Source organism: Sus scrofa, chromosome 3, assembly GCF_000003025.6.
Source record: "Sus scrofa isolate TJ Tabasco breed Duroc chromosome 3, Sscrofa11.1, whole genome shotgun sequence".
Taxonomy (NCBI): domain Eukaryota; kingdom Metazoa; phylum Chordata; class Mammalia; order Artiodactyla; family Suidae; genus Sus; species Sus scrofa.
The window spans coordinates 73,688,983-73,711,714 of record NC_010445.4 but is presented as its reverse complement, the minus strand read 5'-3'; the positions used below and the strand labels follow the sequence as shown (position 1 = coordinate 73,711,714).

Here is a 22,732-nt window from a genome sequence, read left to right as displayed (position 1 = left end):
ACCTTCTGAACATATATTCCTGAGTGGATTAGGCGGTGGTGGTGGGGGGGTCTCTCTTCCCCTGCATCCACACCGTCTCCTCCCCCACTTCCTTGCCTTCCGGAGAGCAGTTCTCTGAGCCTCTAGAGCTCAAGAGGCAGAAATGAAGCTGACCCTGGCGTCCAGTTGGGCTTGCCCGAGGGAACGAGGTTTGGGTGGCTCCCAGCGTGTGCGGTGGGCGGGCGGTGTGAGCAGGCGGGGAGGCTCCTCCCGGCTCTCTGAAACCTCACCAGTCCTCGGGAGGACGCCCACTCTGGCTGTGCCCCGGGGCTGACCAGGTGAGCGGCCAAGCCGTTTGAGCCCAGGGGCGGGCGCAGCCCTGCGGGATGGGACCCTCGGGCTCCAAGTCAGCGCTGAGCCCTTCTCCCGGCGCCACCGCCCTCTTTCCCGCCCCGGGCGGCCGTTCCGGAGCCTGAACCCAGGGAACGCGCGCTGCCTCCCGCGTGTCCTCATCTTCAGCTGCTGCCTCTGCGTCCCCGACACTCCGGCCTGGGGAGTGTCCCCACCGAGCGCGAGCCCAGACGACCCGACGTGTCCCCGCCTGGACCCAGGACCACCCCCCTGCTCCCGCCCCACGTGCCTCCGGGAGCCTCCGGGACCCGACCGAACACGCCTCCCCGAACCCGCCACCCGGGCTCTGGGCGCCCGGCGGCCACGGGAGCGAGGACAGAGAGTGCGGGGCGGGGGTGGCCTTGAGGCGGAGCCGCCGGCCTCTGATCTGCGGTGGTGAGACCGCAACTCCCGCCCGAGCCCAGCCAGGAAAGGGCGCCGAACAGAGGAGGGAGAGAGTGGACCTGTGCTCTCCCTGCGGGCCTCTGGGAGCAGCAGCTTGTGTCCCCGCGTCCGGAATAAAGAGCCCAGGACCTCGTCTGCCCGGCGCCGGGATGCCGCAGGTACCGAGCGCACCCTCCGGGGGCGATGCTCCAAGGATTGGTCCACGCTGTACCCGCTGCCGGGACGCGGGGACTTTTGAGTGGGGAGGGGGCTTTTCGAGAGACTTTTATTCTTGCTCATTTCTTCAGGGATGTTGGACTGCGCCCTCCTTCTGTCCTTAGGCATAGCCTCTGAGGCTCTGAGGACAAAGTTGGGGAGCAGGAGAGGACTAATCAGTGGGGTTCCGCTAGGGAAGGTGGGAATAAAGGAGAGGAGGGGAAAAAAAAAATCGCTGGACAATTTCTGCCCAAATCTTCTAACACTTGGTCTCCCCCAAGAAGTTTTTGTGAATCTCTAAACGTGGCATTGAGCCTTCCAGGTATCGAGGTTGCAGGGTACCCTCCAGAGGTGACCTTCCTGGAAGAAACTCAGGGCCTGCTAGGGGCCAGGACTGTCCCACCCAGACTTTGTAGCCCTGCCTGGGCCACAAACCTGGCCCCTCCGAATTTCAGCCCTGGGTTCTGCTTCTCACACCTGCCAGGGGCAAAGTGCAGGGCCTGAGGAGGGCAGACTGATGGATCAGAGGAAGGAAAAAATCAGAAAAATGGAGGAGGAGTTGAGGGCAAGTGGGGGGACTGGAGCTGAGATTCCCTGGGCTGCAGAGGGACTTTAGTTCTACCCCCAAAGGCTTGCTCCAGATATGTCACCTTCGAGGGAGTGGGCAACAGGCTTTCATGGGAGGGAGGGTCCTTGTGTCTCCCTTTCCCAGGAACCTCAGTCTCCCATACTTATCCTCGCTGTCCTCTCCAGACTTCCTGACCTCTCTGGAGCTCTCCAGACCCCAGCCCTCTTCTTCCTTCCCCAGTGACCCTGTCTGATGGTTTGCAGACAGGGCCTGAGAGGGACTGGGGCTACCAGGAGAGGGGACAAGGATACTCTGGCTTCCTCTTGGATCTTGGTCCCCAGCAGTGCAGCTGGCAGCCCCCTTCCGGTCCCCCAGCCCCATTATGTGCTATGGTGGAGTTGTCTGGGTCAGGAGCGACCCTCTCAACCCCCATCCCTGCTGACCAAGGAGACCCAAGTCCTCCTAGTAATTCCTTGCAGTCCTAGGAGGTAACACCCTCCTCCAGGGAGCTCTCTGCTTCATAGACATCATTGGTCTCTGGCCTGGAAGATGCTGCAACTCTGAATTTTTAAGCTATTTATCTCAGGATACACAACTAGCCAAGGAAGGATTTTCTCGAGTCCCCTTTCTAAGCCGCTCATTGATGAGGCTGTGACTTCACCCCTGCAGCCTCTGTCTGGGGACAGGCCTTGGTGAATGCTGTGCCTGGTTTCTAGGGTCACAGCAGGAAGCCCGGTGAGGAGAGGGGAGGGCCACTATTACATAGGCTCTGTGATTTTTAAAGCAGTGTTTTGCCAAAAGGAAGGGGGCCAGCTTATGGAGAGCAGACAGGCTTGTTTCAAAGCCTTCCCTCTTCGATGGGATTCAGCATAATTTCTTTTAAGCCACAAAATGGGACAATTCCACAAGGACAAGTGCAGGCTGTCGGGACAAGGCTCAGAATTCGGAGCAGATCACTTTGGTTTTTTCAGCCTCCCCATACTCCTAACTTTGGTCCCTGAGAAAAAGTGCAATATTCAGACTCTTCAGTGGACCAGAAATAAACTGAATTGGTGCCTGTTGGCACTATAGCAATTTGACCTTCCCTCATTTGAATGAGTGGGTATGTGGTTTCAATTCTTTTGTTTTCTTTCACTGGGTTCCTTTATTTTCACCCCATCACCCAATGTTCACTCTGAGCAGGTGAGCTTAGGTTATAGGAGGGTTTTTAATTTGGCCAGGTTTGCTTCCAGATGTAGCCAATTATTTGCATGTCTTTCAAAGGCTTAGCTTGGAGCTTGGATACTGGACCCCAAGGATGCCTGCAGGAACACCTTGACTCATTAAGGAAGTCCTGAGTGTCAGCAGAAAGGGGAGTCCTCAGCCTCTCAACATCCCGGAGGAATTCCCAGGAGTGTTGCTCAAGCCTTCACCCGGCCAGATGGAGGTCACCGTGGCGGTCATGGATGAGACTGTCACCAACACCTCAACCACCTATTTTCCTATGCTCGACCCCCATGGAGCCCAAGCTGCTTCCTTCCCATTCAACGTCAGCTATGGCGACTATGATATGCCCTTGGATGAAGATGAGGATGTGACCAATTCCTGGACCTTCTTTGCTGCCAAAATTGTCATTGGCATGGCACTGGTGGGCATCATGCTGGTCTGTGGCATTGGCAACTTTATCTTCATCGTTGCCCTGGCCCGCTACAAGAAGCTTCGCAACCTCACAAACCTCCTCATCGCCAACCTGGCCATTTCTGACTTCCTGGTGGCCATCGTCTGCTGTCCCTTTGAGATGGACTACTATGTGGTGCGCCAGCTCTCCTGGGAGCATGGCCACGTCCTGTGCGCCTCCGTCAACTACCTGCGTACTGTCTCTCTCTATGTCTCCACCAATGCCCTGCTGGCCATCGCCATTGACAGGTGAGTGAGAGGGGGCGACAACAAAGGAAGGGGCAGTTGTGATTGATGAGCGGTATCTGTATTTCCCAGAGTGTGGATGCACTGGGGCTCAAAGGTGGCCCATTTATTGAAGTTAGAAGAGTTCTAGTTTTGCAGTTGCAAGCGGGCAGAGGGTAGTGGAGCTCCCTGGTGTTGGGCAGTGGGACAGCTTTTGGTTCCTCTGCTATGGACAGGCACCTACATGTACATGTCCAAGGGCTAGAGCTATACAACTATGAGGAGCTATACAACTATGTGGAGGACAAGTTTAAAAGTTCTACACAGTTACTCTTGAGTCAACTTGGAAATCTGGAGGGAGATCTATTTTATCAAGACTTCTGGAGTTCCTGCTGTGGCTCAATGGGTTAAGAATTCGACTAGCGTCTATGAAGATGTGGCTTCGATTCCTGGCCTCGCTCAGTGGTTTAAGGATTTGGCGTTGTCCTGAGCTGTGGTGTAGGTTGCAGAGGCGGCTCGAATCTGGTGTTGCTGTGGCTGTGGCGTAAGCCTGCCAGCGGCTACAGCTCTAATTCAACCCTAGCCTGGGAACTTCCATACGCCAGCACCACCCCCAAAAAAAGACCTCCCCCACTAACACCAATTGATTTTAAATAAGGTTGAGGGACTTATCTTGAACACAAAGAATATAAAGAAAAAGGGCACCTATGTTTACTTATACTTTTTTGCAGCAATCACTTTGTTCCTTTTCATACATCCATGCAACAGTACAGAGAGTGAAGCTAAATAGAATCAGCAAGAGCAGCCTATGCACATCTTATGTTATCTTTAGTCTTTTTATTTAATATAATCACCTATGCTAATGGGCCAGAATGTTTTTTCTTTCCCTCTCCGTTCAATCTTTGCAAGCTCCTTTGCCCAAAGTTGGACTTTCATTACAAAACACCTTGTTATAGTGTAGAGACAGTTACCCTGAGGGTCTAATCAGGCCTCGGTGTACTTGGATTTGAACAGCCCGTCTCTCTCCCTTCACCCAGAGAGCCTGAAGCACAGAGGCTTTCCGTGTCCCATGGCTTGAGGGCTCTGGCAGAGTTCAGCCTGCCCCTCATAGTTGGGACACCCCAGGATGGTGTTCCAGGGAGGGACACAGCAAACAGACCCTGTTTTCTAAGCAGGATGGAATACCTAGAAACAGACCCCTCCCAAGGAAAGGGACTTGAGAAGGAGCCTGGCTTTAAAACCACTGAGGTTTGCTGTGAGCCACAGATGCAAATGATTACATTTTGAATGGATAAGCAATGAGGTCCTGCTGTACAGCATAGGGAACTAAATCCAGTCTCTTGGGATAGAACATGATGGAAGATAATATGAGAAAAAGAATGTGTGTATACACACACACACACACATATGACTGGGTCACTTTGCTGTATAGCAGAAATTGATAGAACATTGTAAATCAACTATCCTTTATTAAAAATTTTTTTTCAAGTTTAAAAAAAGGAGTTCCTGTTGTGGCTCAGCAGTAACAAAACCGACTAGTATCCAAGAAGAAGCATGTTCAATCCCTGGCCCCACTCAGTGTTGTTCTGTGCTATATTTTAGATTCCACATGTAAGTGATATCATATGATATTTGTCTTTCTCTTTCTGACTTACTTCACTTAGTATGGGATAGGCCATGATGGAAGATAATATAGGAAAGGAATGGGAGTTCCCATTGTGGCTCTTGGGCTAAGAGCTGGACATAGTGTCCATGAGGATGCAGGTTCGATCCCTGGCCTCACTCAGCAAGTTAAGGATCTGCTGCAGCAGAAGTTGCAGATGAGGCTCAGCTCTGGGCGCTGGCTGTGGTGTAGACCAGCAGCTATAGCTCTGATTCAACCCCTAGCCTGGGAATTTCCATATGCCACAAGTACGGCCATAAAAAGGAAAAAGGAGGAAAAAAAAAGAAAGAAAGAAAAAGAAAGGATATATATATATATATGACTGAGTCACTTTGCTGTACATCAGAAATTGGCACAACATTGTAAATCAACTATACTTTAATTAAAAAATAAGTATATATTTAAAAATAAAAATGTATTATTTGAATGAATGAGTGAATGAATGAACAAATGTTTCAGATGGATTGTGAGGGGGAGTTGGGTTGGCAGAGGGCCAGAGCCCAGGGACACTGAAGGCAGGAAGACCAAGAGGAGACTCTGATAGTTCAGCCCTGGGTGAACAGGTCGGGGAGGTAGAGGTATACTGCCCGGCCTCAGAAACAAAATGAATGCTGGAGAAAGGGAGGGAGCGGCCGGGTCAAAGGGGATTGCTGGAGTAGATGCCTGGGAGAACGATGGAACCAAGAATAGACGCAGTGAACAGGTAGGGGTAAATCAGTTCCGTTGTACTGTATGTTGAGAGCTGTGTTTCTTAGAAACTTGGTATTATTTTTAATCAATTTTGTTTCACTTTTTTTTTGGCCACACCCTCTGCATTTAGACGTTCCTGGGCCAGGGATCGAACCCATTCCATTGCAGCAACCTAAGCCACTGCAGTGGTGCAGCCAGATCCTTAACCTGCTGCACCACAAGAGAACTCCTTTTTTTTTTTTTTTTTGCCTTTTAGGGCTGCACCCACGGCATATGGAGGTTCCCAGGCTAGGGGTCAAATCGGAGCTGTAGCTGCCAGCCTATACCACAGCCACAGCAATGCAGGATCCAAGCCATGTCTGCGACCTACACCACAACTCACGTCAATGCCAGATCCCTAACCTACTGAGCAAGGCCAGGGATCGAACCTGCGTCCTCACGGATGCTAGTTAGATTCATTAACCACAGAGACACGACAGGAACTCCAACTCCTATTGTTTTTTAAAATCACATCGTAAAAACAATCACTGCAATGAAAGCAAAGAGGTTAAGCAATCAGAAATATTTATTAGTGTATCTGGCTTTGCTGCTGTTCATTTAAGGGTTAAATTACAAATTATAACACCCACTGTTTATTTAGGGGCTTACTCTGTGTTTAGCTTTGTTCTCAGTGATTACATGTATTATTTCATTTCATCCTCAAAGCAACCCAGTACAGCAGGTTTTCTTATTATTCCCATTTTATACATGAGAAAACTGAGGCAGAGAGAGGTCAAATAACTAACACAGCTAGCAGATGGTGAAGCAGGAGTTTAAACCCTTCCAGAATAACTGTTCGTAATTTCTATATACGTATCATTAAACAAAAACAAAGATTTTAGTAACCGTGGGCCTATTTGTTATATCAAGATAAAAATTAGTTGCCTAAAACTAACCAAACCAAACTGGAAGAAGTCAGTGATCAAATCCTGAACACCTGAGACCCGACAAGAATCCATGAGGCCCTGGACCACAAAAGCAAAATATGATGGTAAAAACACACAAAAATAAAAATAATCTGAAGCAGAGATCGCAGTCATGACTAAAGGAACTTAATGCACTGGCGCAGGCAGTTAGTGGGCCAAGGCCCTTGGACGGCCCTGTGCAGACCACAGCGCTTTCTTCCAAAACTTGGGTGCATGTTTCCTGTTACAACCCCACTCCGAACAGTAGCCACCCCCGTGGTGCAAAACGTGTCCCAATTAATCTTTCTTATTGTATCTAAATTCCACTATATAAACTCCCACTGTAAGAGAAATATATGCCTGCCGTATTTGAGACAAGCTGAGTTTCACATGAAAGTAGGATAGGAGTTGGATTGTTTTTGTTCTTCTTTTTTGCCGCCCCACAGCATATGGAGTTTCCAGGGCAGGGATCAGATCTGAGCCACAGTTGTGCCCTATACTGCAGCTATTCTGCAGCTATGGCAGCAGTGGATCCTTTTTTTTTGTTTTGTTTTGTTTTGTTTTTAATAATGATTTTTATTTTTTCTGTTATAGCTGATTTACAGCAGTGGATCCTTTAACCCACTGTGCCGGGCCTGGGATCCAACCTGAGTCCCAGTGCGTCAGAGATGCCACCAATCCCATTGTGCCATAGTGGGAACTCCAGGATACGAGTTGGAAAGATTTTAGTAGATAGAGGTGGACTAATGGACAGACATATTACCTCTAAGGTGTTCAGAAGGGCCCAATGCCCTGATTGTATCCTGGCTTCCATTCCTCTTGAAACCACTTCTTCCTGCAGTGTTATCCCTTCCAGTGAGTAGGCCCGTAGGTGGTAAAAGGGGTCTCACCCCAGGGAGCAGGGGCCCACTCCAAAGCAGGCACCTGCCCACCCCACTTTCAGTGGCTGAGAGCATCCCCCTGTGAAAAGCTGAAACAAAACTTCAGGACATGATCCCATATGTTTTATCCATTCATGTGCTAAGAGAGATGGGTCAGCTTCCACGTTCAGAGACAAGGTTCCTGGAGTTCTGTGACAGCTGCAAAGGGGACTTAGGGACCAGGTATTCTGCTTAACTGTTCCTCTCCTGCTTCTTGTACAAATTCACTCAGGATCCATTCCTGGGTGGACAGAATGCCATAGGGCTCCTCAACGCATGTGGAGGACTCTGGCCAAGGAGAAGATACCTCCTTCACCCCTGAACTTGAACTCCTTGTATGGGTGGCAGACCGAGGACTGTGTAACCTGCTGAATTCCTGACAACCTTCTTTGGAGAAAGGAGACTGAGGCTCACCCCTCAGTGGGTTTTTTTTTTTTTTTTTTTTTTTTTTACTTTTTGTTTTTCTTTTTAGGGCTGTACCCGCAGCATATGGAAATTCCCAGGCTAGGAGTTGAATCAGAGCTATAGCTGCTGGCCTACGTCACAGCCACAGCAATGCCAGATCCAAGCCTCATCTGAGACCTATGCTGCAGCTTGCCAGATCCTTAACTCATTGAGTGAGGCCAAGGATTGAACCTGCATTCTTATGGACACTATGTCAGGTTCTTAACCTGCAGAGCTACAACAGGAACTCCCATTCTTTTCCTATATTATCTTCCACCATGGTCTATCCCATTACTAAGTGAAAATAAGTCAGAAAGAGAAAGACAATTATCATATGATATCACTTATATGTGGACTCTAAAATATAGCACAGAGGAACCTATCTACAAGACAGAAACAGACTCACAGGCATAGAGAACAGACTTGTGGTTGTCAAGGAAGAGGGGGAGGGAGTGGGATGGATGGGGAAGTTTGGGGTGAGTAGGTGCAAACTATTATATTTAGAATGGATAAGCAATGAGGTCCTACTGCATAGCACAGGAAACTATATCCAGTCTCTTGGGATAGAACATGAAGAATGCATATATATATAGTGATTTTTATTTAGTGATATATATAGTGATATATATTTATATAGTGATTTTTATTTATATAGTGATATATAGAGTGATTTTATTTTTTTCCATTATAACTGGTTTACATTTTTATATCAGTTTTCTAGTGTACAGCATACACATTCTTTTTTCTCACATTATTATGCTTCATCATAAGTGACCAGACATAGTTCCTAGGGCTACACAGCAGGATCTCATTGCTAATCTATTCCAAAGTCTGCATCTATTAACCCCATCCATCCCGCTCCCTCCCCCTTGGCAACCACAAGTCTATTCTCCAAGTCCATGATTTTCTTTACTGTGGAAAGGCTCATTTGTGCCCTATATTAGATTCCAGATATAAGTGATATCATATGGTATTTGTCTCTTTCTTTCTGACTTACTTCACTCAGTATGAGAGTCTCTAGTTCCATCCATGTTGCTGCAAATGGCATTATTTTGTTCTTTTTATGGCTGAGTAGTATTCCATCATGTATATATACCACATCTTCCTAATCCAATCATCGGTTGATGGACATTTGGGTTGTTTCCATGTCTTGGCTATTGTGAATAGTGCTGCAGTAAACATGGGGGTGCATGTGTTTTTTCAAGGAAAGTTTTATCTGGATATACGCCCAAGAGTGGGATTGCTGAGTCATATGGAAGTTCTATGTATTGATTTCTAAGGTACCACCATACTGTCCTCCATAGGGGTTATACCAGCTTACATTCCCACCAACAAGGCAGGAGGGTTCCCTTTTCTCCACAGCATCTCCAGCATTTGTTATTTGAACTTATTAATGATGGCCATTCTGACTGGTATGAGGTGGTATCTCATGGTAGTTTTGATTTGCTTTTCTCTAATCATCAGTGATGTTGAGCATTGTTTCAAGTGCTTGTTGGCCATCTGTATATCTTCCTTGGAGAACAGTCTATTCAGGTCTTTTGCCCATTTTTCAATTGGGTTGTTGGCTTTTTTTGCTGTTGAGTTGTATAAGTTGCTTATATATTTTAGAGATGAAGCCCTTGTCAGTTGCATCATTAGAAATGATTTTCTCCCATTCTGTCAGTTGTCTTTTTGTTTTCTTTTGGGTTTCCTTTGCTGTGCAAAAGCTCATCAGTTTGATTAAGTACCATTGGTTTATTTTTGCTTTTATTTCTGTTACTTTGGGAGACTGATCTGAGCAAACATTCATAAGGTTGATGTCAGAGAATGTTTTGCCTATGTTCTCTTCCAGGAGTTTGATGATGTCTTGTCTTGCATTTAAGTCTTTCAGCCATTTTGAGTTTATTTTTATGCATGGTATAAGGGTGTGTTCTCGTTTCATTGATTTGCATGCAGCTGTCCAGGTTTCCCAGCAATGCTTGCTGAAAAGAGTCTTTTTCACATTTTATGTTCTTGCCTCCTTTGTCAAAGACTAATTGACCACAGGTGTCTGGGTTTATTTCTGGGTTCTCTATTCTGTTCCATTGGTCTGTATGTCTGTTTTGGTACCAGTACCACACAGTCTGGATTACTGTGGCTTTGTAATATTGCCTGAAGTCTGGGAGAGTTATGCCTCCCACTTGGTTTTGGTTCCTCAGGATTGCTTTGGCAATTCTGGGTCTTTTGTGGTTCCATATAAATTTTTGGATTGTTTGTTCTAGTTCTGTGAAAAATGTCATGGGTAATTTGATAGGGATTGCATTGAATCTGTAGATTGCTTTGGGTAGTATGGCCATTTTTACAATATTAGTTTTTCCAACCCAGGAGCATGGGATATCTTTCCATTTCTTTACATCTTCTTTAATTTCCTTGATTAATGTTTTATAATTCTCAGCATATAAGTCTTTCACCTCCTTGGTCATGTGTATTCCTAGGTATTTGATTTTTGGGGGTGCAATTTTTAAAGGTATTGTATTTTTGTATTCCTTTTCTAATATTTCATTTTGTTATACAGAAATGTGACTGATTTATGAATGTTAATCTTATATCCTGCTACTTTGCTGAATTTGTTGATCAGTTCAAGTCATTTTTGGGTTGAGTACTTGGGGTTTTCTATAGAGAGTATCATGTCATCTGCATACAGTGACAGTTTTAGCTCTTCTCTTCCTATTTGGATGCCTTTTATTTCTTTTGTTTGTCTGATTGCTGTGGCTAGGACTTCCAGTACTATGTTGAGTAACAGTGGTGAGAGTGGGCATCCTTGTCTTGTTCCAGATTTTAGTGGAAAGGCTTTCAGATTTTGTGCGTTGAGTATTATATTTGCTGTGGGTTTGTCATAAATGGCTTTTATTATGTTAAGGTATGTTCCCTCTATACCCACTTTGGTAAGAGTTTTGATTATGAATGGATGTTGGACTTTGTCAAATGCTTTCTCTGCATCTATTGAGATGATCATGTGGTTTTTTACTTTTCTTTTGTTAATGTGGTGTATGACGTTGATTGATTTGCGTATGTCGAACCATCCTTGTGAACCTGGAATGAATCCCACCTGGTCGTAGTATATGACCTTTTTTATATGTTGTTGGATTCATTTGGCTAAAATTTTGTTGAGAATTTTTGCATCTATATTCATCAGAGATATTGGCCTCTAGTTTTCTTTTTTGGTGGTATCTTTGTCTGGTTTTGAATTAGGGAGATGATGGCATCATATAATGTCTTTGGGAGTGTTCCTTCTTCCTCAACTTTTTGAAAAAGTTTAAGGAGGATGGGTATAAGTTCTTCTTTGTATGTTTGGTGGAATTCACCTGTGAAGCTCTCTGGTCCTGGACTTTTATTTGTAGGGAGTGTTTTTATGACATATTCAATTTCATTTCTAGTAATCAGTCTGTTCAGTTGATCTATTTCTTCTTGATTCAGTTTTGGCAGGCTGTAAGATTCTAGAAAGTTGTCCATTTCTTCCAGATTGTCAAATTTGTTGGCATATAGTTGTTCATAATATTCTCTCATGGTTGTTTGTATTTCCGCAGTATCTGTTGTGATTTCTCCTTTTTCATTTCTTGTTTATTTGGGCTTTTTTTCCTCCTCTTCTAGGCAAGTCTAACCAGAGGTTTGTCAACTTTGTTTACCTTTTCAAAGAACCAGTTCTTGGTTTTATTGACTTTTTTCCTATTTTTTCAATCTCTATTTTATTGATTTCCTCTCTGATCTTTATGATTTCCTTCCTTCTGCTGACTTTTGGTTTTGTTTTTCTTTTTCTAATTCATTTAGGTGGTGGGTTGAGTTGCTGATTTGAGATTTTTCTTCTTTTTTGAGGAAGGCCTGTATTGCTATGAATTTCCTTCTGAGCACTGTTTTTGCAGCATCCCATACATTTTGAGTGGTTGTGTCTTCATTATCATTTGTCTTAAGGTATTTTTTAATTTCTTTTTTGATTTCCTCATTGGCCCATTGGTTTTTTAATAGCATGTTGTTTAGCCCCCATGTAGTCAGTTTCTTCTCATTTCTTTTCCTGTGGTTGATTTCTAGTTTCATGCCATGTGGTCACAGAAGATACTTGAAATAATTTCTATACTCTTAAATTTGTTGAAGTTAGATTTGTGCCCCAGTGTGTGATCAATCCTTGAGAATGTTCTATGTGCACTTGAGAAGAATGTATTTTCTGATTTTTTTGGATGTAATGTCCTGAAAATGTCAATTAAGTCTAACTTTTTTTTTTTTTTTTTTTTTGGTCTTTTTGCTATTTCTAGGTCTTGGGCCGCTCCCGCGGCATATGGAGATTCCCAGGCTAGGGGTCCAATTGGAGCTGTAGCCACCAGCCTACACCAGAGCCACAGCAACTCGGGATCCGAGCCACGTCTGCAACCTACACCACAGCTCACGGCAATGCTGTATCGTTAACCCACTGAGCAAGGGCAGGGATCAAACCCGCAACCTCATGGTTCCTAGTCGGATTCGTTAACCACTGCGCCACGACGGGAACTCCAAATCTAACTTTTCTGTTGTGTCCTTTAGGATCTCTGTTGCCTTATTAATTTTATGTCTAGAGGATCTGTCCATTGTTGTGAGTGGGGTGTTAAAGTCTCCTACTATGATTGTATTCCCATCAATTTCTCCTTTTATATCTGTTAGTATTTGTTGTAGGTATCTGGGTGCTCCTGTATTAGGGGTACATATATTGACGATTGTAATATCCTCTTCTCAAATGGATCCTTTAACCATTAAATAGTGTCCTTCTTTGTCTTCTTTATGGCCTTCATTTTAAAGTCTATTTTGTCTGATATGAGTATTGCAGCTCCTGCTTTCCTGTCTTGTCCATTGGCATGAAATAACTTTTCCCATCCCCTCACTTTCAATCTACATGTGTCCTTTGCCCTAAGGTGAGCTGCTTGTAGACAGCAGATTGAAGGAAGAATACATTTTTAAAGAATGACTCTAATGTGACAAACACTGGTGATACGATGGTAAATAAGACACAAAGAGCCTCGTGCTCCTGGAGCTTATATTCACAGAATGGAGAGAGAGGGGGAGAGAGAGAGAGGGAGAGGGAGTGGGAGAGGGAGAGGGAGAAGAGTCAGACAGTCAGACAAGGAAGGTAATTTTAGGGTGTGAGAAATGCTCTGAGCAAACGAGCCAAATACACACAGACACAAAACCACACACAGACACACACTCACACTCACACACACAACTACTTAGAGTGACTGAGGGAGGGAGCCACTCTAGGTGGGAGTCAGGAAAAGTGTCTTTGGGGAGAAGACATTTGAGCCAACTTCTGAATGATGAGGAGGAAAAACCTGGACTTGTGAAGATTGGAGAGGAGCATTCCAGATGAAGGGATTTTTTTTTTTTTTGTCTTCTGTCTTTTTAGGGCCACACCTGTGGTATATGGAGGTTCCCAGGCTAGGGGTCAAGCTGGAGCTGCAGCTGCTGGCCTACACCACAGCCACAGCAATTCTGGGTCAATAACCCACTGAGCAAGGCTAGGGATTGAACCTGCATCTTCATGGGTCCTAGTCAGGTTCATTAACCACTGAGCCACGAAGGGAACCCCAAGATGAAGGGAATTCTAAGTGCAAAACCTCAGGACAGGAGCAAACCTGAAGGTTCTGGAAGGAGAGAAGGGCCCTGAGGCCTGAGGAAAGAAAGCAAGACTGCAGCCAAGTGAATCTGCTTCATACTGGCTCCCTCTCTTGCTTGAAAGACCTCTGACAACACCATTGTCTACAGAATACAGAGTATGGCTGGAATCTTTTCATCTGTTTTCCCAACATTTTATTATCGAGCTCCAGACTGCCTGCCAGTCTCCTGCTGGGTAAACACATTGATGTCCTGTTTTCCAAAAAAGGTTGCAATCTTTTTGAGAACTGTCACCATGGCTTATTACAATTCTATTCATTCTCTGCTAGGAACTTGCTGAGGGTGAAGTTTACTAAGATCCTAGGTGCTCAGACACTAAAAGGCTAGAAAAGAAGACATGATTCCTGTTGTTAGGAAGCTTCCATCCATGGTGTGGGGAGGGAAGAGAGCAAACACTTCTAGAAGAGTTAGAGGGTAAGTAAAGGGTTGATTTGAAGTGAAATTTGGAGAAGGGTGAGATCATCACAGTACTGGAATAGTCAGAGGAGGCTTCATGCAGGAGGAGGATTTTTTTTTTTTTTTTTTTTTTTTAGAGCTGCACCCGTTGCATATAGATGGATGTTCCCAGGCTAGGGGTCGAGCTGGAGCTACAGCTTCTGGCCTACACCACAGCCACAGCAATGAGGGATCCCAGCTGCATCTACAACCTACACACCACAGCTCATGGCAATACCAGATCCTTGACCCACTGAGAGAGGCCAGGGATCAAACCTGCATCCTCATGGATATTAGTCAGGTTTGTTTCCACTGAGCCACAACAGGAACTCCAGGAGGTGGATTTTAACTGGCTTTCAACAAACAACCATCAGCCAAGGAGAAGAAAGGATTTCCAAGAGGGTGGAATGGTGTCTGCAAGAGCTGAGAGGTGAAAATGCTTGAGGGTGAGTGCGAGGTCCCAGGCCAGGGGGGAGGTGTGTGGGAGGTCAGGAGAGTGGCGATCAGAGAGAGCAGGGTCCTGTTCTAGAAGATCACAAAATCTAGACCCAGGGAGTCAGACCTGAGGGTAGCAGGGAACTGATCAAGATCCTCAGAGGACTCTTCCCCCAGGTCTGAGTTTTCTCTTTGATGTAGAGACACCTGCACTGTCCTTGAGGTGTAGGTCTCAGTGGATCTCAGTCGCATGGAGGCACTGAGGGACCCTTCTCTGTTTTATCCAGAATCCAGAGAAAGCTTGGCCAATTTGCCTGCCCACTGGCAGCTCTTCTCTACTGTCTGGATGAGGCAGCTAAGGCAGGAGGAATAGTGCTCAGCCTCAGGAAGCACAAATGTTCCCTGATAAGCTTATTGGTTGGGGCCAAGGAGGATGCTGTGCCTTTGCTACTCATCCCATGACCCGTCTGGTAGCTCCCATGCCCACCATTTCCATGGTGAGATCTGAGCCTGAGTCTGGGGATAGATAGGGAGCTCAAATGCTCTTTGCTTAATCACCCAGCCCACTGTCATCACACAGTTACTGGCTGGACATTTCTTTGTCCAGCAGCCTTTATTCTTTGTTCTCTGGGAAACTTGGCCTCTAAGTGGTTCTGGACCTGAGCCACTGGAGTGGTAGACACCCAGAGTAAGCCAAAGGCATGCTCCTAAGTGAAGAGAAGTAGCTGCCAATTGCCAGACTCCTTTTTGGAACATCAATATGTAAAAATTGACTAGGATGAAAAGAAGAGAGGGGCTGCGAGAATGCCAGGAGGGCGGGAGGAAGGGGTAGTGCTTGTTCTGGCTAGAAAGGGAAAGGAGCAAATGGGGTACTGAAGAGCCAGCTGGATTTGGAGAAAAACCTGGATGGGTCTGTGTCATGGTCATGCTCATCTGGAAGATGAGCATCTTTGCTCCCTTGCCTGTTCAATAGAGTCGGGGTTATCTACTGAGAAAGTGGCTTTGAAACTGCGCTTCAAATTGTATGTTGCTTTGCAAGATTAAATACTAATAATGGAGTTCTGAATCTCACATAGCTAAGGCTAGTTCCAATCCTTGAAAGTTTTCTGCAATTTGTCTACTGAGAAATGTATTTGGAAGGCTTCTTGCACAGTTCCTGGTGCTAACCTTGGGGACAGAGGGAGGGTGATGTCAGTAGAAAAAACTATCTAATGAGCAGTCACAGATTACCCTGAAGATGAATTCTGACATGAAGATAAATGAATTAAATGAAACTGATCCAATAAAAGAGAAAGGAGTGGAGAACTTGCAAATGCAACATTTGCCAATAACAGGTGAAAGAAGACTGCTATGTATACAGAACAGCTCTGAAAAACGCATTTTCAGATACTAAGTTTCTTGTATGTCAATAGCCTATGGTTTATATGCAGTGACTCACTCCAGCCTCATAGTATCCCTGTGAGGTTGGCCAGGCAATTGATATTCCCATGTCACAGATGAGGAAATTGAGTCCATGAGGGCTAAGTAAATGACAAATTCACAGAGCAAGTTTGTAGCAAAGCTGAGGTTAGATTCCTGGTCTTTTGACTCCTGGATTAGCATTCTCTCCTACTTCCTTGTTGAAAAAACACTCTGAGTTTCAAACATCATAAAGACTTAGGAAATTATGTGGGGGGAAAGGGAATAAATTATATAGTAGAAGTTCACATAGTACACAGGTATGATTATAGAAATATTCTTTGACAGAGTAATCAGCACAGGAGGGTGGATAGATAGGGAAAGAGCTAAGAGAACAAAAGCTCTAAAGCCTTAGTTTTCATTATGACTCAGAACAGGTTTGGTGCCCTCCTGACAGAAGGAGCACTGTGGTCTTTAGGAAGGTCCATTGTGTGCCCTGACAACAGCATTGCCAACACCCTGCTGGCATTCCCATTCCACTCCCAACACCCACCCTGGGAGACTGCTGAGTGCCAGGGGTTGTTGCTGGTGGCGGTATGTCAAGCAGTCAGATGGGTGGCCAGAGGGTGAACCCAACTCATCCCACTTCATCTGACATCTGGGAGCTAGAAGTGAGCAGGAATCTCGCTCCAGTGACCTCTCCAAATAACACTCAGTGGGGTTGGCTATCTGTTGTGAGAGGGACAGAAGCAGTAGGAATATGATAAGAAAAAAAAAAGGGGAGTTCCCGACGTGACGCAGCGGTTAACAAATCCGACTAGGAACCATGAGGTTGCAGGTTCGATCCCTGGCCTTGCTTAGGGGGTTAAGGATCTGGCGTTGCTGTGAGCTGTGGTGTAGGTTGCAGACGCGGCTCGGATCCCGCGTTGCTGTGGCTCTGGCATAGGCTGGTGGCTACAGCTCTGATTCAACCCCTAGCCTGGGAACTTTCATATGTCACAGGTGCGGCCCAAAGAAATGGCAAAAAGACAAAAAAAAAAAAAAAAAAAAAAAAGAACCTTATCTTCTGATGAAAATCCCCAAAAAGATGACCTCAAAGGGATGGGTTGTAAAGGAAACAGAATTGTTTGCTTTCCTTCAGGTCCCTGTCACGTTTGCTCTTGGCTCTTGGCTCTACCTGGGATAAGCTGTGGACACGTGAGGATGTGTTTATTTCCAGGGTTGATTAGTCATTGCCTCCCACTTCACTTCCCATCTATCTCCTTCTTCTACTTCTACCCCCTGCCAGACACAGAAAGTCTTCCAGGAAACCAGAGCTCTCTGCCTAAGTACGTGCCCTCTCTCTGGAAAGGATGCTTTCATACTACACAAATGACTCACATCCCCAGAAAGTGCTCTCTCTATAATCCTGGACCACTGTGGTAACAGCAGTGTGGTTTTTTGGGGAAAGAACAAAAGCAATACCTTTTACTGTCTGTTGCTTTGTGGCTAAATAAAAAAAAGAGTTCATGTATATTCTCAATTGATTTTTCACATCAACCCCGTGAGATAGGGTTAAATGTTTTCTATTGAGAGTCCTGTGGTATATGACCTTGAGAAAGACACTCATTTCTCACTAAGCTCCATTTTTTTCAATGTGGAAAATAAGATGAATAGTCACATGCTTTTCCTCACCTTTGCATGTAGAGCAATGTTTTTAAAAATGTGGAATGAAGGAAAAACTTCGTCCACTGTTTCTATCAGAAAAGGCAAATTCTCCCAACAATTCTTTGGAATTATCAGATCCTTTTAGCTCTAAACTGTGGGGCAGTTAGGATGAATGGCCCTGAAAACAGGAAGGACCTGGTAATAGTGCCAGGCTAGAAACCCATAGATGTTAGTACTGAATTTAATAATTAATAGTTAACATTTATTGAGTATATACAATGTTTAAACGTGTGCTGGAAATTGTGTATACATTAGCACACTTACTCTTTAAAAACAAACAAAAAAAAACTTTCACAATAAGAAAATTGAGATTCAGAGAGATTAAATTTAACTTGCCTGTCCTGGGCATATATCCAGATAAAGCTATAATTAGGAAAGATACGTGCACTCCTATGTCCATAGTAGCACTATTCACAATAGCCAAGACATGAAAGCAAATTAAATGTCCACTGATAAATGAATGGATAAAGAAAATATGGATAACACACAATGTTATATTACTCAACCATAAAAAAATAATGCCATTTTTAGCAAAATAGACTTAGAGATTATCATATTAAGTGAAATAAGTCAGAAAGAGAAATACTATATGGTATCACATATGTGGAATCTACAGTATGACACAAGTGAACTTATCTGTGAAACAGAAAGAACAGACTCACAGGCATAGAGAATACACTTGTGGTTGCCAAGAGGGAGAAGGGGTGGGGGAGGGATGGACTGGGAGTCTGGCATTAGCAGAGGCAGATTATTATACATTGAATGGATAAACAACAAGGTCCTATTGTATAGCACAGGTAATGATATTCAATATCCTGTAATAAACCATAGTGGAAAGAATATGAAAAAGAACATATATGTATGTAAAGCTGAATCACTTTGCTGTACAGCAGAAATTAACACATTTTAAAACAACTATACTTCCATTAAAAGAAGGAAAAAAACCAACAACAAAAGACAAAACTTGCCTGAGGTTCCATAGCTAGCAAGAGGTAGAGCTGAGGCTTGCATTCAAGCCTGCCTTCCCCCAAAGCCCACATCCCGCTGCTCTTTTCCTCCACAGGTGCAGTTTGATTGTGCCTCAGTGTTGTAAAAATAACATCATCCTCCAGCACTTCCATGTTACAGCCGTTGATCCCATTTGTGTTCCTGTCCTAGATATCTGGCCATTGTCCACCCGTTGAGACCCCGGATGAAGTATCAAACAGCCACTGGCTTGATCGCCTTGGTGTGGATGGTGTCCATCCTCATTGCCATACCTTCGGCCTACTTCACCACTGAAACCGTCCTCATCATTGTCAAGAGCCAGGAGAAGATCTTCTGCGGCCAGATCTGGTCAGTGGACCAGCAGATCTACTACAAGTCCTACTTCCTCTTCATCTTCGGCATCGAGTTTGTGGGCCCGGTGATCACCATGACCCTGTGCTACGCCAGGATCTCCCGGGAACTCTGGTTCAAGGAGGTACCCGGTTTCCAGACGGAGCAGATCCGGAAGCGGCTGCGTTGCCGCCGGAAGACGGTCCTGGTGCTCATGTGCATCCTCACCGCCTACGTGCTGTGCTGGGCTCCCTTCTACGGCTTCACCATCGTGCGCGATTTCTTCCCCACCGTGTTCGTCAAGGAGAAGCACTACCTCACAGCCTTCTATGTCGTCGAGTGCATCGCCATGAGCAACAGCATGATCAACACAGTGTGCTTCGTGAGCGTCAAGAACAACACGATCAAGTACTTCAAGAAGATCATGCTGCTCCACTGGAAGTCTTCTTATAATGGGAGTAAGTCCAGCGCCGACCTCGATGTCAAAACCACGGGAGTCCCCGCCACCGAGGAGGTGGACTGCATCAGACTGAAATAACCCCTTCGACGTTCAGCGTTTAAACACGGAACAGGACCTATGGGGGCACTGACCATTGTGCTTCCCGGCACACTATCAACCAAGAACTCGTGGTTTGCTGCCGAGAGCAGGGGAAATGGACAAATAGGTCAACACTGTGTCCAAGGAGCTTGGAATTTCTAAAACTGATGTGACTGGACACCATCATCAGTGGCCAGCATTCATTGAACATTCATTTTGTGCAAAGAGTAAGCCCTGGTGAAATCTACACATGCTAATGATGTTTAATTGGCTAAAAAAGAAATAGAGATTAAGCCAAGAAAAATGTTGGGACATAGTCCAGAATAATGGAGTTTCCAGAGGGAACCTGAGTAGCCAACCAAGACTGTGATACATATGTCTGTAGGGTGAGGACCTTTCTGGACCATCTCAGTACTCATCAGACACCCATGTAGCCCATCGTTGGGACTGTTCTTAGGCTTGAGTTCACTCTTAACATTTGCAGGGCTGGGGCAAGAATGCAGAGCTAGCTCCTGGCTCTTTCTGCAACCTTTTCTCATCCCTGGTCCTGACTCTCACCCTGGGCACCCAGGAAAGAAAAGAACGTACAAATGGGTGTGCATGTATGTGGGGGCAACCATGAGATTCAGTGACTCTGCAGGCTTATGGAGGGCTTGTCCCTCTTCCTAATCCACCTCCTTTGTTTTGAATTTTGAATTTTGAATCAGAATATCAGATGCAGCTTTGGCTCCATCACCTGTGTGGACCTGGGGAGATCCTCTTGGAAGGAACAGAGATGATACCAGTGATGGTTACCAATGAGGTGGTTGTGAAAAGCCAATGAGATAATATACGGGGAAACTCTTTCAACCATGCAAGTAGTCAAAAAAGTGGGATGATAGCTGTGGGTGGTGCCCTGGACAGGGAAAGACTTGTCACCCTAGCTTATGTATCTAGAAAACTCACCATCTCCCCCTTTCTTTATTCATTGTGTGAATTACTACCTTACCCCTCTTAGAAGTGCTGTGTATGCATTGAGTTCCTAATAACATGTTAGTACAACAAGGCAGTGACATTTGGTGACAGAATTGTAAAAGGAAATGATAGATTGGTCTCCAGTCAGAAGATGAGCTCAGGGTTTTTCAAAACATCAGAGCATCTTTGATCATGAAAGTATTGACCATGCCTGTTCCTATACCTGTTCCTAACCAGCATGAATCTGGGTGATGGGATACCTGTTTCTCAATCTGGTTTTATTCTCATAAGGGTGGACAGCTTTAGGGCAAACTTGTCCTCTTCTTAAATAGTTCCAGAGCAGCATATTTATAATACTATTTGAGTGACACATATACAACATTTCCCCCTCCAAATATAGTCAACTCTTTATTTTTGGCAACCAAGTTTATATTACTTTTCTATTTTTTGGTTACACCCATGGCATATGGAAGTTCCCTGGGCCAGGAATCAAACCCATGCCTCAGCAGCAACCCAAGATGCTGCAGAGATAATGCCAGATCCATAACCTGCCGCACCACAGTGGGAACTCTCTGAGTTTATTTTTTCAATAGTTACTGTATTTCCCTGGAAGACACATTTCAAAAACCTATTTATTTCTACCTATTCATCATCCAGCAGACTTCCCCTACGGTTTAATCAGAATACTCACAGAGAATAAAAACTAATTAAAATACTAGCCTAAAGCCAACATGCTTTGTAAGGCCATTCTGATTTTTCATAAAATTGTATATTGCATTCTAAAATTAGGAAAGTTAGTTTGGGGACTAAAAAATAACAAAATGATGCGATATGTTGTCATTATGTTCCTCTCTTCCATTAGGAATGCTAAACAAGAGTTGACTGTATTAAATAGGAGCTTTTTATATGTGGCAACCAAACGTCTTTCTGATTTTCAGCCTAAAATGTCAAATTTTCACTTGTGTACCTTTCTGTAATATTTCTAGATATTGTGTGTGTTTGTGATTTTGCAGTGAATGAGTCTTGTTATCAAGTGAAATAAAAAATCGATATGTATATAATCACTGCCCTTAGTGCTGCTGAATTTCTGCCCTCCCCCATCCCTTCCCTAGCCACAGCGGGATGGTTTTTGGAGTGAAAGCTGAGTAGATGCTGATTCTATCATCATACGAATTGTGCAAACAGGTTAACTCATGCTCTTCTTGCCTAGGAACGGCTGTCCATCCCAAAGAGATTTAATTGATTTTTATTTTCTTCCTATAAGTCTGCTTTAGTAAAACCATGAATACTTTTTAGCATCTGAAGGCCAAGACTTAAAGTCGATTTACTTGCTGCCTGTTTTATAAGCAAGACGAAACCTTTGAACAGGCTTGATGTTACATGTGGAAAGCAAGCTAGGAGATGAACCTACATCACCACGTCATATTCAGATTAGTGGCCAGCTTGTTGAATGGAGTGGTGATCTGCATACAGACACAGCAGACAGCTTCTCCAGAAACTGGTGGACAGCCCAGCAAAGTGGCACTTGTGCCTCTCTGTTTCTTTTCTGTTCTCTTAATGCTTTCAATATGCAAAGAGATAAGCACATCATCTCATACAGAAGAATAAAAACATCATTTCATAAAATCAAGCCATTTTCTTAAGTAAAAGAGAAGAATGGATTTGAAACATAGCTTTTGGAGGTTTTGCTCAATGAGTACACACTTAAAAGATAATTTCTTAAATCCAAGACACTGTGAGAATGGCGGTCACCACAGCAAGCCCTCAAGCATGAGACAAGTTCCATGCTCATGATGGAAAAGAATGCTAACGAACTTGAGATGGCCAGAAGGTTATAAACACACCTCCTATTTCTTGAAAAATAAGATCAATTTTGGAATGTGTCCACCAAAAAAACAAGTCCAGCTCTTCTTCCTAGAGTGTAAGAATATCAAATTCCAAACATTCATTTTGCGGTTAATGAAACTGAAGCCCAGAGTGGGGAAGAGAAGTTCAGGGTCACCAACCTGGTCTCTTTAAGCGTCAGGGTTAGACCCCAAAGGTCCCAAAATCAGTCCAGAGGGTTTTCTACCACAGCGACTATGGGCACAGGAAGCATCAATCTTGGAAAGAGAAGGATCCTTTCCAAGAATCCTTGAGATGACTGTTCAGCCTGGCCTTCTCTGGAGACCCCCTTGAAGAGTTTAGCAGAGACATTCCTGGTTCCTTTGCAAG

The 22,732-nt window shown here is 44.7% G+C and overlaps 1 protein-coding gene across 1 annotated transcript; it reads left to right on the top strand.

The window, feature by feature from the left end:
• On the top strand, window positions 305-22,132 carry PROKR1 (prokineticin receptor 1). Its single transcript, XM_013996093.2, has 3 exons — window positions 305-932; window positions 2,801-3,442; window positions 18,868-22,132. Exons 2-3 carry the CDS (start codon window positions 2,958-2,960, stop codon window positions 19,562-19,564), a joined length of 1,182 nt encoding a protein of 393 aa, XP_013851547.1. The 5' UTR covers window positions 305-932; window positions 2,801-2,957; the 3' UTR covers window positions 19,565-22,132.